Source organism: Canis lupus, chromosome 8 (assembly GCF_048164855.1).
Source record: "Canis lupus baileyi chromosome 8, mCanLup2.hap1, whole genome shotgun sequence".
NCBI lineage: Eukaryota > Metazoa > Chordata > Mammalia > Carnivora > Canidae > Canis > Canis lupus.
In genome coordinates, this window is record NC_132845.1 from 42,285,776 (window position 1) to 42,305,486 (window position 19,711).

The following is a 19,711-nucleotide window of genomic DNA, read 5'->3' on the forward strand; positions in this document are numbered from 1 at the left end:
TTTTGTAACTAAAATGTCTGGTACATGGTAGCTGCTCAGTATTGGATGGCGATCACAACGGTTTTGATATTTTTTATTATTGTTATTTATGTATTTATTTATTCAGATCTTTGTGAATCCATATGGGAATCTGTGTAAGCCACATATATTGAGGGATGGCAGTCTTCTTCTTTCTTTCTATTTTTTAAAGATTTTATTTATTTGACAGAAAGAATTAGAGAGAGAGCAGCAGGCAGAGGGAGAGGGAGAAGCAAGCTCCCCGCTGAGCAGGGGGCCCGACACAGGGCTTGATCCCAGCACCCTGAGACCATGACATGAGCTGTGAAGGTAGATGCTTAACTGGCTGAGCCACCCAGGTGCCCCAGTCTTTTTCTATAAAGGGCCAAGTAGTAAATATTTTGGGGTCTGTAGGCCATATAGTCTGTCACAACTACTCAGCTCCATTGTAACATGAACGTGACCATAGATAATACATAGATGAATGAATGTGGCTGTGTCCAGATAAAACTTTTACACACACAGGCCATGTGTTGGATTTGACTTATGGTCCATAGTTTGCCCATGTCTGATCTGCATGGCAGTCTTCATCGGCACAGTGGCCTGGGCTTGAACGACTTGTCTGGGTGGTCCTGTGTAGGTTTTACCTGGATAACTCAGTTACCTAGGCTAGTCAAAGGCACACTTTCTTGGAAAAGACACACTGGAATCTCATATTTATCCTTGGTGTAGGGTGGTTAGCAGGGCCTCAGGGGTGGTGGAATAAGAAATATAAATGTTTCTGGAACCAGGTGATAACCTGTACAGACTCTCTCCTTTGTACTCTGTGTAGGCCCCTCTGCTTCTCTCTGCATTGACTTTATTTACCCGACTTTCCACAGATGGACTTGATCTGCTGTGCTTTCTCCTTGTCCATTGTGGTTGCTCTCAGGAGGTGCTCTTGGCCCTCATTCTGCATCACTGTGCAAATGCCATGCCTATAGACTTTCATAGTGACACGTCTTCACACCCACGTTGTAAATTCCTGAGAGAGGACCCTTAATGTTCATCTGAGGGTCAAGTTTCTCTGCTTCTATCATCAGTCCAGGGAGAAACATGGTGAATATGATCAAGACCAGATGCATTCCTGGTCAGGTGCCATTCTTAGAAAATGAGATGTGGAGTTTAGAGGCACACCAAATTCTCCTCACCTTCATTACTCCTAACACAGAACTTTGTTCGATACTGTCTCCAACTGATACTTTTTGACTCAGCACCATATTTTAAGTGCCTAGCGTGGGCCTGGCTACAGAGTGATCTCTCTGCTTGTACAAGAAGGACTTGATGATATTTCCCAGTGGAAAGCATATACTTCTTTCCCCTCACTCTACCCCCAGAAAGTTTTAATTTTATATAAATTAAAATAATCCGGTCTCATGTATATTTCCTTTCACGGAGTTGTTATTGCATGCTTTGACTTCAATGTCCTGTCTCATGTACTCGGTAGAGAAAATAATATAAATACATCTTGAAATTTCCCTAGAGTTCAGCTTCCCTTTTTATACCAGGTGTAGCTAAAGTTTGGAGCAGAATAAAAAGAGCCTTGTTGCTTTACACACACCCTGTTATCTCTGGTGGGTTCAAATACAATTTCTCCAAGAAGGCTGTGGTACCTTTGCTCTTTCTAGCCTTGAATCTGAGAGTCTCAGGATTTCTTTGGAGTACACATAGCAGCATCTTTTTGACAGACAGTGCAAATTAAAAGATCCAGTGTGGCCCGGGAACCAGGGACCCAAACTTGCCCCTTGGGTTTTCATTTACAGTTAGGCACTGCAGACACAATTATTGCTGACAGGGAAGCAGAGACTGGTGGCAGAGTGTGTGTGACGGGAGGCTCATGCCAACCCGTAATTGGGAGGATTATTTTTAATCAGAACATACCCTACAGCCCAAACATTAGAAATCTCCTGTAAGGCCAAGACAGGAAATTAAACACACCAACAATAAGCCTCAAAGGGGGGGGGATGGCATGTGGGGTGTAATATCGTTAGTCTTTCGAAGGTCCCTGGAGCTTTGAGTAGAAGTTTGCTTCCCTAGGGAGGGAGACTGGGAAGAAGCTTCCCATGGAGAAGTCACAGATGCTTTACCTGAGCCCCTGCTGGACAGGTGAGTACAGCCAAATTAAATGCAACGGGCAGGCTAATTGATGTTTATTGCATTTAGATAGTATGACAAGTCGAATATAAGCCTTGACGTATGTGCCAGGCGCTGTGTTGGCCACGGGTGTGCCTGAGCTCTGCTGTCACAGTCTTCTGGATAATCTTATTATTTGGCAAAATTTTGTAAAGCACATGAAGACTTTTGTATACATATAAAATATATATATATATATATATATATATATTGAAAGGACTGTTGTTGACCAAGTAGGCATCATCCTCTGGCATCTGATACGATAAACATTAACTAGCATTAGCATTTGTTAACAAACTAGCATTTGTTAACTAGCAATGCCAGGTAATTACATTATGCAATCCTCACACCAGCCCTCTGAGGAGGGCATTATTTTCCCCAAGTGATAGAGAAGAAAACTGAGGCTTAGAGAGGTCAGGCAGCCTGTGCAAAGTTACATAGCTTAATGAATGGGAGAATTAATTTGAACCCAATTATGTGTCTAAAATCTATATAACACTGTCACTCATAAATAAGATAAAGCACAACCTAAGGCGTTAAGGTGCTAAAGACTGTAAATCCGTTGGAGAGGACAGACATAGAGACCGTTGTCTATGAGTATTGAGTGCTCAGAATCACTAATGGAATTCTGAGTGAGGAAGAGGGAGCTCTTCATTGTTCCTGGTGAGGGCTCCCTGAGGACATTAAGAAATGTTTACCGGGTAGACAAAGAAGGAACAGAATCCCAGGCATGGGACCAGCTAGTGATATGAGAGGGGCATGGGACATTCAGTTTCAATTTTTTTGAACACTGGGTTTTGGATTTTGTTATTGTTCATCTCACTCTCTTACATTTATCAAATACAAGGTGAAAAAAGATATTTGGGGAATACTCGACGCAGAGACCATGCATCTGAAGGGATGGAGTAGGATGCAAAAAGATGATGTGAGAGAATCAACTCTCAAAGTGTCCCCTGCTGCCCTTGCTGTGTAGAATGTTTATTTATGTGTGATCACAATGGGAGATGGTTCTCCCTAGGAAATAAAGCACACATCGACAGTAGAATGGCATACTGGTTCTCAGTCTAGAGCTCAGGGTACTTAGATCAGTAGCAAATCCAGGGGCATGCTGAATTGTTTGCATGACGGAGTGTGGCCGATCCAACAATCATCCACCTGCAGTAGCAGCCTTTGGTCTGCAGCCTCCTGTAACATGGCTGAGAGTCACTGGATTCCCTTGGGGAGGGTCTCTATGTCCAACCTAGGGAGGCTGCAGTGTACTCCCCACGTTGGCTCGCTCTCTTCCCATCCCAGGTGTGATTAGTACCAGCTTCTCCATGCCCCGTCATTGCCAAATTGCACATAATAAGCCCATATAGTACTGGCTGCATTACTCTGTGCTCGACGCAGCTTCAGACCCCTTTCAAGGACACCTGGGTACGGCTGGAGAGTGTGCACCCACTCACAATCATTGATTAAGATACGGCTTGCCAATCTGAATGAGGAGCTGATAGAGAATTCCCCTAGACAGGCGAGATGCCATCCTGTGAGACCAATATCTTACATGTGGCTCTTTTATTGGCAAGTAACAGAAACCCACTCAAAGTAGGTCAAAAAATGGGGCTATTTATTACATAGCATAGGAGTCTCAGCCCCATCCAGAAACCACCCTCCTATGGCCCCTCTTTTCTTGCCTATTCTTTTCTCTGCCACATTCTTCTTGCTCCAGAGCCTGGCTTCTTTTCTTCTTCTTGCTGAACACATGGCAGAGAATGGTGATCCCACAATTACTGAGTTCTCAGTTCTAGGAACTAGCAAAAACACGAAGAGTGCCTTCCAAATTCCTGGGAGAAAAATTGAACTGAGATCAGGTGAGGGTTCATCACTGTTGAACACAGCCCTAATGGAGCCAGGATTGTACACTTCAGACATGATTTCTGGATCTATGCTAGACAGAGATGGGGTAGGGGGAGTGAATAACTCAGAGAAGCTGTGTAGTCACCCAAAGCATGTCTAAAGTTAGCAACAGAGTGAGGAAACCTTCTTTCCATCCCTCCTCCTTTCCATCTATCCTTCCTTTGACAAATATATATTGAATGCCTTCATATCCACAACAGTGTGGACGGAGCTGGTGTTAAAATAGTGAGCAGGACAGACGCAGTCCCTGCCCTCATGGAGCTAACACAGTGGAGACAGGCAGACATCAGTCAAATCATTTATAATTCCATTTATAAATTCCATTTATAATTCATTTATAATTTTCATGGGAGAGTAATGAATGGGAGTATGAATGGGAGGATGAATGGGAGTAATGGGTGTGAAGAGCATCCCAGGCCGAAGATGCTGCATGTACAACTTCCCTGTGGCAGGTGGTGAGTGAGGTGTGATCCAGAACTGGAAAGTGCCCGGGGCTGGTATGCTAAGGGTCGAGAGGGAGGACATGTCTGGTCGCTAATAAATAAAGGCGGAGCTGTGGCCAGAAGCACGCCATGCGGGATCTCACGGTGTCTCAAGATAAAGACTTTGTCCTGAATGGAATCAGCACAGGGTTTAAACAATCGGGTGATACAGTGACGGTCACATTCTGTAGGGATTGCCGTGCCTGCTTCGTGGAGGCGTGAGAGGTGCAAGCCTGGAGCCACAAGGTGATCTTCGCTGCCCATTGCAGTCATCCGGGTGGGGACACCCTGAAGCAGTCCGTGGCACGCGGTGGGAGGGGAAGCAGGGTAGCCAGCCCTGCTTACCGAGCCAAGAAGTCAAACTGTATGCTGCCTGCCCAAGGGCCATCACCTCCAGGGTTTTGGAAGTAATTGGTTCGCGGTCCTGTGCATCCATTCTCACAAAGTGCAGAGGTGAGGGCAGCTAATGCAGGAAGCGAGCCTTCGCCTCCGTTCAGCCTGACTGTGTCCCGACGTCCTTTCCCGTTTCGTTCCCTTGCAGCCTTTTGGCTCTGGCATAGTCTCAGTGCAATGAAAATTCTACCCAATTCCACTGGGGCCCAGCATTCTCCCTTGCTCTTTAGGTCCTTTGAAAGAGTAATTACAAACTCAAGACAATCTTTGTTTTGTTTTGTTTCAACATACACAGCTCCTCTAGAACCCTACAAAGCATCTTAGATTTTTCTAACTCTCTGGTGCCGTTGCTAATGACCATTTCTGTTCTCACCTTGTTAACAATGGTTCTCAGCCTTTGTTTGCTTTTATCTATTTATTTATTTGGGAGAGGGACATAGAAAGTGGAACAGAGGGAGAGGGAGAGAATCTTAAGCAAGATCCATGCCTGATGCAGAGCCCAGCACAGGAATTGATATCACAACCCTGAGATCATGACCTCAACTGAAATCTAGAGTTGGATACTTAACCAACTGAACCACCCAGACAACCCCTTGGTTTGCTTTTATAAAACAACCCACCTGGGGGCGCATCTTGGTGGCTCAGTCGGTTAAGCGCCTGCCTTCAGCTCGTCATGATCTCAGGATCCTAGGAATGAGCCCACATCTGGCTCCCTGCTGAGTGGGGACCCTACTTCTCCTTCTTACTCTCCCTCTATGCTGCATCACTCTCTCTCTCTCAAATAAATAAGTAAATCTTTTTTTTTTCTTTTTAATTTTTATTTATTTATGATGGTCACACACAGAGAGAGAGAGAGGCAGAGACACAGGCAGAGGGAGAAGCAGGCTCCATGCACCGGGAGCCCGACATGGGATTCGATCCCGGGTCTCCAGGATCGCGCCCTGGGCCAAAGGCAGGCGCCAAATCGCTGCGCCACCCAGGGATCCCTAAATAAGTAAATCTTAAAAAAAAAATCTACCTGGAGGATTTAAAAAAAAATATTTTATTTATTTATTCACGGGAGACACAGAGAGAGAAACAGAGACAGAGAAGTTCCCTGAGGGGAGCCTGATATGAGACTTGATCCCTGCATCCAGGATCATGCCCTGAGCCGAAGATATATGCTCAACCACTGGGCAACCCAGGCCACCCTGCCTGGAAGATTTGATGGATTCTTGTTAGTAAGGGGGTGTGGTTATAAAATTCATTTCAAGTGCACATTGGATTAAAAGAAGATCTAAATGTGAGCATAAAGCTGACATGGATGAGAAGTTAACATTATCATCAGGGTACCAAGTATGGGAACACAATGAAGGTCATTTTTCTTAGGGAGAACCTCCCTCTGGAATGAAGTTCAGTGCCCTTCCTTGGAGCCATACCACTTGGGGTGAGTGAGGAATCACTGTTTATGCTGTCCAGTGTAGTGAGCCACTGCTAAATGGCTGGGCGCTGTGCCAGACGGTGAGGCTACCAAGTTGAAAAAAAAAAAAAATGTCCTTGTCCTCCAGGAGTTCACAGCCTGAGCAGGCCAACTCTACAGTGGGTTAGAGTGTACGACTTTTATTCAGATAGAGGAGTATGTGAAAGACCACAGGGCCCATGGAAATAATTCAATCCAGCTGGACGGGTCGATGAAAGTAACAGAGAGAAGTTCACATTTGGGTGCACTTGTGCCTTTTGAGTAGTTCAATTTAGCTTGATCCTAGAGTATGTGAGTGAGTGTATGGAGGGAAGGAGGAAGTGACTGGAGAGGGTCAAGAAGGTTGAACCTGATGATAGGAGCTGTTGGTTATTTTTAATTAAATAAGAAGATGCATGCATATTTTGATACAAAGCCTGGGTATACTATGGGTCCAATAAAACTATTATATGACTACTTTTCTATTATTAGGATCATTAATATTTTTTATTATTACTAGGACACAGATAATTCTCCAACTGAGGCATTCTATGAATTTATAGAAGATAATTATATACTTTGACTATTCATTTCCTAAATGTTCCTACTTCCTTTTCCCAAATCCCCTTCTTTCCCTTCACGTGGTCATATTCTTCTCAGCATGAAGATCTCAGCTCCATTGCCACTTCCCTGACAAAGTCTTCCCCAACACCCCTGATTGAGATCTGTTTTCCCCATGGACTGTAGGCACCAAGAGGGCAGTGCTTGGCATAAAAAGGGGCTTAATAAATAATAATAAACTTTTATACAAACTTCTGGTTATAAAATGAGTAAGTCATGAGGGTGAAAAGTACATTATAGGAAATAGAGTCAGTGGTATCATAACAACTTTGTATGGTGGAGAGGTAGTAACTATTTGCTGTGCTGAGCACTTCATAATGTATATAATCGTCAAATTACTATCGTATACCTGAAGCTAATAAAATATTGTCTGTAATTATACCTCAATAATAATAGTAGTAGTAATAATAATGATAATAATAATACTTCAATAATAATAGTAGTAGAAATAATAATAATAATCATCATCATCATCATCATCAACTTTTAAACGGCATTGACTTTGTGCCAGGCACAATGTTAAGTGCCTTACAAATAGTAACTTTTAATACCTCAATCTATTGAGATAAGTAGTTTATTTATTCTCATTTTATAGATAAGGAAGCTGAGACAAGGAAAAACTAAGTGACTCAATCACGTTCACAAAGCTAATAGGTAGCAGAGCCTTGGATGACTGGGATGGATAGATGAATGGAAGGAAGGAAGAAAGGACAGATAAATGAGCTATTGTCACCACCATCCTTACCATTTCATAGCTGTATATACCCTCAGGCTTCTCCAGAGATAAATCTCTTCTTCCATTATTTTGAAACCACTCAGGGTTCTCAGAAGGTCAAATTTATCAACATCAGTGGCTCATCAAATGTGAAGATTTTTTTTAAAAAGTCCATTATATTAAAATATTAAGAAAGAGGGATCCCTGGGTGGCTCAGTGGTTTGGCGCCTGCCTTTGGCCAAGAGCGTGGTCCTGGAGTCCTGGGATCGAGTCCCACATCGGGCTCCTGGCATGGAGCCTGCTTCTCTCTCTGCTTCTCTCTCTCTCTGTCTCTGTCTCTGTCTCTCTCTCTCTCTCTATCTCTCTATGTCTATCATGAATAAATAAATAAAATATTTAAAAAATAAAATATTAAGAAGGGGAGCATATTTTCCAAACATTTATCTCTGAAATCTGTGAGTTACATTGAGACTGGGTATACATTGTGTCACTATTTGAGAGGAGTAATAGAAAGAGCACTAGATCAGGATCCTAGAACCCTGCAAACCAACCTCATCTCTGCTACTTGTGTAGCACCCCAGAGGGTGAAGGGATCAGGATCAACCCTTTTGAGTATAGGGCACCATGTAACTCTTTTAGAGCTATTAGTAAATCTTTCTGGTTGGCAATGACCTCTCCCCCCGACTCATTGAATTATATGAGATTGTAATGGCCATTTGCAGTTTGTGTGATATTTTATTTATTTAAATAGCAATGAACATGGATCTTATGCTTCTGATTGGGTGATGATGTTTGTGAAATTGATTATTGATGGGACGCCTTATATCACAGTTTCATTGCACAATGGAGTCGCTTTGAATGTTATCGATCATGGGATCGAGCATTATAGAATCCTAGAGTTCTACGGTTGAAAAGATATTTAGGGTTTATTTCATTTCACCTAACTCCATGCAGGAAAATTTATAATAACATCTCTGAAAGATTGACTTTTCATCTTTCCTTGAAAACATCCTGTGGCATAGAGCTCACGTGTAAGGCAAGAGTTATAGCAGAGTGGTTCTAAACTTGATGTCCATTGGCTAAGTTCAAATCCAGGCTCTACTACCTGCAGGCATATTTTGTGCAACTTCCTTGAGCTGTCTGCACCTTGGTTCCCTCTTCTGAAATAGAGAAAATCGTAACACCTTTCTCATTGGAACGTGAAAGAACTAAATGAAAATATATTGAAAGACTTGATCTTAATTATTTTCATCAGCACCACCACCAGCCCCAGCACCACCACCATCATTGTTAAATCCACAGTATCAAGAGCCAATTTCAGAGGTTAGCCAGCGAGGACTATGACAAAAAAGGTGGAAGCACAATACAAGAATACATTCCTCGGCACTAAAGTCTTCTCCTCTCTTCTTCCCTAGGAAACTGCTCAAAGAACTCATGCCAGTGGAACTTACAGCTTCCTTGATCGGACTCAGCATTCAGTAAGTGCGAACACTTTTGAACCTTCATTACATAAATACATCTATTTCTTTGATCGTGTTCGAGATGAAAAGCTCTCTTCAGCAGGCCTGAAGTCCCCACAAACACTGCGCTGCCTGCCTGTGTCTTTCTTTTCTGCACTACTGCATTGGATTCAGAGGTGAGGGGAGGGTTTGCTAGCCAGAACCCCCACAAGGAACACAGGAAATGTATGTGCGTGTCGGTGGGTTAACCCTACCACTACTGGCTGGGGGTAAAAATAAAAATGTGCTTTTGTTGTCCTTTTGTTCCCTAAGCTTTTCTCATTAGGAGATATCTTGTTCCTCTCTCCCAGTTGCATGACCCTGCAAAGCAGAAAGAAATGCCAGCAAAACAGATCAGTTACTGAGACCACATATTTCTTGAGGCATTTAAGAACAATTCACTTTAGTCTAGAATACATTACTACTATATAAAAAGTACTGCAGAAAAAGAAATTCTATACTTTAAGATGCCGGGGTACATTTCAGAAATTTCATTTGTTTTTAGCAAGTAAGCACTTTCCGCCGTCTGCCTTTCTTATTGTGCGCAAGGACTTTATTTTTGGTGAAGCCAGCAGTATTTTCTCCGATTTCCCCGACTCTTATTTTTTATGATACTCTAACTAGCATTTGAGGTGGTGGTGTTTTTACAGACGCACCTTCCTAAAACCTTGGACATCTGCACTCTTCTGTAGTAGTTCTGTGCGCAAAAAACTTGTTTTATGAATCAATCTGTAATAAATATCAAAGTTTTAAAAGGCTGACTTAAGGAAATATTTATCTTTTTTCAAGACATAGCTTCCTTTGTAAGGCATCAGAATTTTTTTTAACATGTCCTACTTCTGATATTGCTGGAGTATAATTTGATATATCAAATATCATAAAGGGGCAGGTAAAATTGGAGGCTGTGAGACTCCAGGCCTGGAAGAGGCTGATCAGAGAGAATTCTTTGCCCTCAGTGGTACTGCATGAACTCCCCTTTTGGCTACAGAATTTGCATATGTGAATGGTAGAAGAGGGAGGAGACAGAAAGAAAGAAAAAAAAGATGGTGTATCCGCTGTTCGCTACATCAGAGTGACTTAGCGTAACCCTGATCAGCTAAAGCTTGTATCACACAGGAGATTAGACCTACAGCTTTTGTTCCCAATAATAAAGGAATTTTCATGTCTAATTCCCTACATGCCACATCTATCTTTCAATGCCTTTGAAGTTCAGGCTACAGCATTTTCTAAAAACTGTGAGTTTTTGTAAGTGGAAAGGAGGGGCTGTTTGGCATGAAGTCTGTTCAAATCTGTTTGGTGTGAAGTTAAATATGCATGTTACTTTATCTTTTTCTGTTTCAAGCAGTATCCTTCTCATAGATGCCTTTGTGGTGCTGGAGCAGGAAGGGTAAGGATGAAGGGAAGAAGGTTTCAAAGATGGGTTTTCAGATTATGTGTGACCCTCCCACCTTCCTCTCTACCTTCTCAACATGATACAAATTACTGCTTTTCAGAAAGGAATCCATGTTCTAACTCTGGATTGGGGCTGAAATTTCTAACCTAGGGGAGGCTCTGGTCCCTGAGATAATTAGTACAGTGTTGTAAGGAGCTCATGTTAATTTGTCTTTGGATATGGTATTTCCATATCTACGATTGCAGTCTAAAGAGGAAAAAATTATTAATTTGCTGCTCCACACCAGTGTGTAGATATCTGATAATTTAAAAAAAAATTTAAAAGGAAGAAATGGAAAAACTCCTCACTGGGGATATTTAGAGCAGCTGCCCAATTTCTGTGTACCTAATAGATTGTGATGCTTTCCTTGTAATCATAGCTTCGCTGGAGCAGTGAACCTCAGTCAATGTCCAGGACTAGAAGTCACTTCCCCTAGAACTGAAATTGAGTTCTAGGAGGTTGCTTGGTTATCGGGAAAGAAGATGACCAGAAGTCTACATTAGCCACGTGCCTGGGTCTTGGGTTCTTCTTACCAATTACACGTATGGTACATTGCTGGTTAGGAAATTTCTTCTTGTGGGATTTTACTGGGAACAACAGCTCTGCATTTAGAATTTACACACATCTAACATTGTGCCTGAGCTGATGTGACTCTCCTACCTTGGTCCATGTCAGGGTTTTAATGTCTCTGTTGGCTTTAGAAAATCAGTGTTCATTTACTAATTCCAAAATCTGGTTATCTTTCACTCTTCGATCTTTTCCAGAGTGTTACATTTGCATTGGTGCCCTTTGGCTGATGTACATAATACAGAGTTAGCTCTTACAAACCAGTATCTATCTAGGATTTTAGCTCTCCACATTCCTTTGTGATCTGTATACACAAAGGAAAGCTAACAGGAGGCTGGTAGTAGTAGGGTCCTTGGTTGAACTTCAGCTTCAGAGTAATTTCCTCTAACTTTTAAATTTAAATTTCAGTGGAAGCCTTTCTTAGAGCTCTATCTCCTGTCAGATTATACTTCCATGACATGCTGTATCAGAATTATAATTTATTAATTAATGGGACCAAAAATTAATGTCTGCTTTTTTTCTTTTGTCCGGTGCTCTCCAGCACAACTTTCTGTCATGATAAGAGTATTCTTTATCTGTGCTGTCCGGTATGGTAACCACTAGCCTCATATGGCCACTGAACACTTGAAATGTGGCTACTGCCACCAAGGAATTAAGTTTATAATTTTGTTAATTTTTAGTTAATTTAAACAGTGTCATGTGGCTAGTAACAATCCACCACGTGGATGAGGCAGTTCTAGACTGGAGGCCCTGTGAATGTTGGGGCCATTTCTGAATTTTCCACCCTTGCATCCAGGCTGATATTCAGCTGGTATATACCCATGTAGACATTGTTTGGTAAACAGCTGCTGTCCCAAGCCCCTAAACATCTTAATTCCCTGCAACTCCATGTGCATCATTCCCCTACATGAACCCTTGATCCAGAACAAAAGAGTTAATGATCCTCCAATGCCACAGCATATGCTCATCCTAACTGTTTGGTGTCTGTCACACTCTGGTTATTAGACAGTATATAATCTCTGATTATGTCCATGGCCTCTACTGAGGTACTGGCCATAGTAGACAGTACTCCCTGGACATAGCAACAGGCGAGCACATGGAGGGTTGAAGGGATGAATAGATAGATGGATGCATCTCACCTTCTGGTGGAGTGTTATATATGTGGGAAAAACAGAATTGACATTAGACAGTAGACCAGTATGGATTTCCACGATGGCTGTGTTTTGTCTTCTACTTATCACTCTAGTTCTTATTCAAAGCTATGACCTCTGCTTTGTCAAGGCCTAGATGTGCCTAGGATAACAGACTCCAAATCTGTCAGTGAATTCCAGTGTCCTGTGTAGCACAGGTTGCTATACATCTGCACTTACTTCTGGCTGTTGCTTCTGACTTCAAATGCCTAACACTAAAATCAGACCACACCCTGCTCACTCCCCTCTGGACACCTTCTCTCCCTAGGTAACCCAGTCCCAAGCTTCAGTCACCATTGACTTTGTCTTGATTTTCATCCACCTCCATGAGAGAAGTGAGGCCTAGGCCTGCGGAAAGCTCCATTTGCATTCCCTCTGTTGGCATATCACTCCAGGTGCTCCTTCCTCAAATGGCAGTGAAGGCTTCTTAAGTGGTTTTAATTCCTAAAGCCACCATCCTCATGATTCCATGCTACATGTTGGAAGACCACTAGTCCTGGAAAGTGAATGTTATCTAGTTGTTTATTCCATTAGCTAGTTCCTTTCTAACACTGCCTTCTCACTGAGAATGCCTAGATATCTTATATTCTAACCAAACATTTTGATCTCTTGCCTTCCAAATGCCTTTACTTCTTGACTCCAAAATTTGTTTTCAGCAGGAGTAACCCTTCCTTATTCTTAATCTACACTTCAGTGTATATCTCTGTTAACACTCTCCTGATGAAGAGTGTACTTCAATTCCTTAATTCCCTTTGTAGAATAAGGAAAATACTAAGCCTGTTTTCAGTGTTGAAATTTGACCCTGTGATAATATTTTTAGAATCTGGACTCTGTGGAGCAAGTAAGGAGTAGAACAGTGTAAGGTGAATAGAAAGAGAATGAACAATGATTGTCCTTAGGGAAGTGGAGTTTACTTGAGTTAAAAGTCAGCAGATTGGCTGGAAATGGGAGAGGTCAGCCATCAGCTGAATACAGGAGGGAGGAAGAGCAAGAGCAGGAGCAATATAAGAACATTAATTTAAATGATGGCCAGGCCTAGGGTGGGTTTCATTCAAGTTGATTTAGAATCTCATGGTGTAGAGGACACACAAAATGATGCCCTCATTTGACCTTCCCATTTGCTCTGATACTTGACCATTGGTTACCCACCACCAGGCATCTGTGTTCACACATTTCATATATGTATCTCTTGTCTCTCTCAAGCTGCTGCATACCAAGTTCTGTAAAATCCTTCCTACTCCTCCTAGTTCCCCTCCTCTAGATCAGGAATAGGAACTTTCAAAGAGAGTCAGGCTAATGTCCTGGTTCTTTGAATGGGCCACATGATCCTTGACATGTTGCCCAATCTGACTTAAATTTATTCATTAAATAATAACAATAATAAGGAATTGAACTAGAATAGTCTGTAACTAAGACCCCTTCCAACTTGGAACTCAGTGAATAAACAAGAAGATAGAAATGAGGCCACAGAAGAAAAGATTGAAGGGAAACATCATTACTTCAGCAAGGCAGAGTGTTGAGTTATGACCAGCAGTGGCTCCTCCCTGCCCTCCACCTGTGGGCAAAAATGAACTCATTGTCTTTAGACAAGAAAATGAATATGCTAAGTAAGTCTGAGAGTAGTCCAGTACTGATATGCCACTTTCTGTTTGCAATATATATTAATTGTACCAACTGATATTGGTGCAATTTGATTCACACTCATGGGGTTGCATTACAGAATTAGAGGAAATGAAAGCAGGTTTTACCTGCAGCCACTTCTACTGGAGCACCTGGGAGGTGAAACCTTAGTATTCATCCTAATGATTCATCAGTTCCCAATAGAATGACCTGAAGAAAACAGTGACTTGGGGTTTCTGTTAAATCTCTTCACTTAAGCTAATGAATAGATCTACTTGCTGTTTCTACCCTGCATTATAATGTGAGGTTGTTTATTTGAGACATTGATGAACCAGTAGCAATGGCTGGAAACTGCAAAGTATAAGTAAACACAAGAATGGCTGATTAATAAGTTATAGAAACAAGGAATTTGATTTTTCCAGATGGAAGGGGCTACAGCTTTCTTTTGAGAAGCTCCAAAGCAAAAAGATAAAACTGTCTCCTAGTGCTGACAGCCAGAATATATATTTAAAAAAACAAAACAAAACAAACCATGTGGTTAGTTTCTTTTGAATTCAGGTTAACTCTTTCCATTGATGAGGATTCTTGCCTCAGAAGGTGCCAACCCCAACTCTGTACTGGGCACACAGTTGGAGGTAAATAAATGGTAACAATGATAAGGATTGTTGTTACTCAGATCAATTGCATGACTGAGAAGTAATCTCCTTCTACTAGGCAGCCTGTGTGTTCATGATCACTGGTGAGTTGGATCACTCATTGGGCATCAGTCTCTCAATTTAAGAAGGATAAATTATCTTGGAAAACTGTATTGTGGTACATTCCAGCTCAGAGTGCCGTGACATTGATATATAAGTCAACGTTCTTACCCTGGTAGTGTTATCATTCATTCATTCACTTACAAATAGCTTTGGATAAATTATGTTGGATTTTTGCTGAATGCTAGGGACAATACAATGAACAGGGCCCTGAATTTATGGTAAAACAATAAAATAAAATTTAAAGTAAATGAAACCATCCAAATTGTATTGGTTATAATGGACTAGCCAGTCATAGACAGGAATGTATGTTGGGGTCAGAAAGCAAGGATATAATTAGATCCATCTCAGATGTAGGAGAGGGTCAAGAATTGTCCCTATTACATGTAAATTCTTCTTTTCTATATTCTCAGGTCAGGTTTTTCCTCTCAGAGGTGGCTGGCCCTCCTCACCCTTCCCCAAAGTACAATGCCCTTGCAGGGTGCTTCCTTCCCTAGCAATGACCATTTACACTCCACAGGGCCAGACTCTCTCCACCAAGTCCATAAACCTGCACTCTGTGCAGAATCAATGCCCATTTACAGCTGCTAATGCATTAATAACAGAAATGTCCCTGACCATGACCTACCTGAGTCATTACACACTAATCATCGGAGGCAATTTCAAGCAGATTGACTAGTGATCGGTGTCCTCCTGGCGTCCAGGCAGGAGGACACATGGCTGCCTTCACAGCCCCTGAGCAGATGGTCTGAGAGCGTAATCACACACTACAGCCGGTGTGGGTCTGGCTCCAGGAAGGGGAATCTCCATGTCTTGCATGCAAAGCTGTGCTCTCTCACCCAGGGCTCTGCTCCAAGTGCCTGCCTTTCATTTCAGAACAGAATCCAGGCTCTCCTCTAAAGACATTGAGGTAACAAGGTTTACCTGTGCCTGAATTGTTCTGGAATGCATCAGTGCCATGAAGCTGGTTTAATTCCTCTCCCACTTTCCCGTGTAATCCATCTCCAGATATGTGCTCCAAAGCCATGGTCACCATGGGTTTGTGATTTGGTGTTAAAATTCCTTCCCTTCATTTTAGCTTGAGCTTTTTTTTCTTTTTGCTCCTGCTCTTTTACTCCCTGTGATCATAATTTTAAGGGTTACACAATGTATCATCAGGGTGATGTTTTACTCCTTTACTATGGTATGTCGAGGAGGTCTCTGTTCTTTTCACTAACACCATTATTGCCAGAGTTAATCACTCAGGATCTGTAGAGTTTTCCTCCTTGGGGTAACGTCCTGAGGCTAAATACCCCTGAGAGGAATTGTACAGTCCAAGGAAACAAGCATCTTTATGACTTCGGATGAATATCACTAAATAACTTTTTAAAATGTATTACATTAATTTATAGCCAGCTCATTGTCTTTTGGGCTTTCTGCTCTTAGCTGCCTATGTTTTAGTTGCCTAGAATGGATTCAAAGTATATAGGGTTGGAAATACGAGTCAGATAGAATCTTTACCTTCAAGGAACTCACAGAGCAGAGGGAAAAGCCAGATTAGAAAAATAACCCGTTGCTCTGTGACATGTTAAAGACTTAAGGAAAAATTAGCTTCAGAATCCATGGATTCTGGCACAAGGCATTCTATATAAGACTAGTGGAATTCAAGAATCTCTCTCTCTGATGCTCTTTCTTGACTAGAGTTTTGAGAGTTTGGAAATCAGGGGTCTGATGGCTCTAGTCATTTATGGATATGTGTTAAATCCATAAATTCAGGTATAAGAACTTAATGACTACATTGTATTCTACATCTAGCTTTATGAGTTGGGCATTCTAATACACACTGACAATTTTGTTGGCAGAAGTTCACAAAAGTTGTGCATTGCTAAGACAAATAAGCTGGGAGTCCTTGGGCTGTGTGCTCAATAAACCCAATGGGTCACAGCCAGCAGTTCATTGAGATTCCAATGATGGAAGCTTTGGTCGTAGTGGAAAAAGCACGAAATGTTAAGACTAACAAACAGAGATTCAAATCTTGGCTCTCTGTTTACCACTTCTGCAAACTTGGGAAAGTTACTTAATCTTTCCCAGCCCCAATTTCCTCTTCTGTCATGAGGATGACAATGGCCACCCACAGGTTTCTTCTAAGGATTAAATAAATACTCCTCTTTGCAGGGAGAGGATTCTTTTTGGGAAATGCCTTTTGGGGTGGATAGTGGAACTCTGAGAGCATAACTTTGGTGGTGATTGATTCACCAAAAGTTAGTAGCAAAAGTAATGCTCTGTTTTAGTTAGAGAAGACCTTGTGGTGGTTCTGATGAGGAAGAAGAGAGAGGAGAGGGAGAGAGCAGAAGGATCCAGCCTGAAGGTGGTGGAAAGGCTAAGTGAAGGGCAGGGCCCCAGAAGAATCAGGAGCTGTTACTAAAGTCCATTTTGAAGCCCTTTTCTTTGTTTTAGACTTAATCCCTCTCCCTGTCTTCCCCACTTCCTTACCCCCTAGGAATAAAACTAAGCTCTTCCTTCAGAACAGTTAAAATGTTTTTGGGAGTAAGTTTTAATGGAAATTCTGTGAGGTGCTGAGTTCCTGCCTAGGCCAATGTGGTGGAAAACAGGTGTTGTCTTCAGCAGTTCTGAAGATAAACAGCTAATGTGTTGGAAATCTGCTCATGGGCCTGGCTGTGAGCTCAGCATTTTACATACATTCCCTCCTTTTATTCTTACAATGACCTAGTGAGATAGGTCTTGCTAATTACTGCTGTTTTACAGTTGAGGAAACTGACCCTTAAATGGATTGCTCAGAGTCAATGGCTTGCAAGAGGCAGAGCTGTGTTTCAACTGTAGAGTCCACCTTGACCACTACAGTGACCTCTTTCTATGCGTGGCGCTGGGTTCGAAGTGCCAGTGGGACTGTACATTCATCAAGGAATAGTGGCAAAGAATTTGGTTTCACGGGGATTTGAGGATAGTGGTGTCTAAAGATCTCAGCTAATGTCTAGGATATATTTGAACTTTACTTCTCTAAAAAGTGGATGACTGGTATGAATAAAGAGAAATAATTCTACTATAGGACTCTCATTTCTCTTTCTCTTCTCTATGCAAAGAAAGAATAAGAACATGAAGTACAGTGTACTATGAACATGAAAACTGAAACATTCCCTGTGGTTGCCAGGGACTGTGCATCAAAGAAGACTCTTGTTAGTACAGGCAAAGTAGAGAGCCACTGAAAGCAACAACCCTGAGTTTTTCTAATGCCCCACATGCCTATAGCCTCATGGTGGTTTGACACTCCCTCAAGGTTTTATCTGGGTTGCATCTGAAGTTTCATTCTGAGAAGAAAAAAAAATACAAGACAAAAACAAAACAAAGATGAAGGAATAGCAAACATGGAACTGAATTTTGCCTTTGAGATTTTCATATATATATATATGTATATATACATATGTGTATGCATGTATATATTATTTTCATATATTACTTTTTGATAAATATTTTAATAAAGAATTATGGGGATGAGGTAGTAAAAAGGATTGTGACTGTTTCAGTCTAAGGTAAAAAAAGACCTTATTATTCAGAGCACATGGTCCTACCCCTGCATGGTGGTGGCTGACACAGGTTGCAAGCTTCTTTTCTAAGGCTGACTTTGCAAACATGTTTGAAGGGCCTGCAGGTGCCATATCTGCACGGAGCTCCTAAGAAGCCTCGTGCTTCTTTGCATCCCCCTCAGCAACCCTCACAGTGCTAAGCTCAAAGTCATTGACAGTACTCGTTAAGCCTTCTATTACCCCTGTGACAGTTTTGATCAGGGATGTGGTCAGAGGTGGAGAATCAGAGCTGGCCCACCATTCCTGTGATTCTCTTCCTCATATCTTTTTTGTAGGAATTGCTCACTCACTGTATCAAGCAGGTGGCTGGAGCCTTTCTTTCATTTGTTCAACAAATAAATATCAAGTGCTCTCCTTTGCCAGGCATGGTTTTAGCTGCTGGGGATACAGTGAGAAACAAGACAAGCAAGTTTCCCAAACCCATGGGCTTAAATTCTCTGACAAACAATTATACAAATAAATGTGTAATTATAAATTGTAGGAAGTACTGTGAGGTATGTTACATACCTATGTTACATACATATGAGGTATGAGGTATGTAACATAACCCAGTATGTTATGGGAGTCTGTACAGAGTATATAGTAATTTAATTTGAGTGATCAAAGAATTGATATTGAAGTTGACACATTTCTGGGGGAAAGTCACTGGGCTGTGGCGAGACATTTGGGGCTTTTGAAGAAGTTAAAGAAGGTGTGGTTAGAACAGAGTGCTGGAACAGTTTGAAAGAGCAGACAGAGGAGAGATATTCATCAAAGGGCAGATTTCAGATTTTACGCTAAGTGCCATGGGCAGCCATCAGGGGATCTGAAAAAAAAATAAGAAACGTGATTATACTTCTGTTTTTGGAAGTATTACTTTGGCTACTATGCTGAAGAAGGCTTGGATAGAGGCCAGGTGGAAGCAAGGAGAAAAGTTAAGAGCTGTATCGAAATAGTCTGGGAAGGAAAAATGACATTGGCTTAGAATGGGGTTGTAACAATGGGGATGGAAAAAAGTTCAAGGATCCTGTCTGTCTGTTCATCCAGCCATCCTTCCATCCACCCATCCTGATCATCTATTCACCTAGTCTAAAATCCAGCCATTTGCTCAATTCTTTAGTGCATCAGTGGCCATCACAAGTATATTCTAAGAAATCATGAGACTGGTTTTATTTGGTTGTGTTGTTGTTGTTGTTGTTGTTGTTGTTATTCTATTTTCTTTTTTTGTCCTAGGAATGGATAAATTATTTCTTCTTCCCTTATTAAAGTTTGCTTGGAGACAGTCCTGTTGGCTCTTGCATTTCCCTCTGCTGCTGTCACCAGTTTTACCTCAGATGGCACCGTTTGCTTTACATAAGTTCTTCATGCATTGAA

The 19,711-nt window shown here is 41.7% G+C and overlaps 1 protein-coding gene across 16 annotated transcripts in view; it reads left to right on the forward strand.

Annotated features, from left to right (window-relative positions):
• RBFOX1 (RNA binding fox-1 homolog 1) overlaps window positions 1-19,711 on the forward strand; it is a 2,033,710-nt gene that overhangs the window by 849,706 nt on the left and 1,164,293 nt on the right. For all 16 annotated transcript variants that reach the window (XM_072835692.1, XM_072835700.1, XM_072835693.1 and 13 more), the window contains one exon: window positions 9,130-9,192. In XM_072835692.1, coding sequence (XP_072691793.1) covers window positions 9,130-9,192 — 63 coding nt within the window. The remainder of the gene's footprint in view (window positions 1-9,129; window positions 9,193-19,711) is intronic.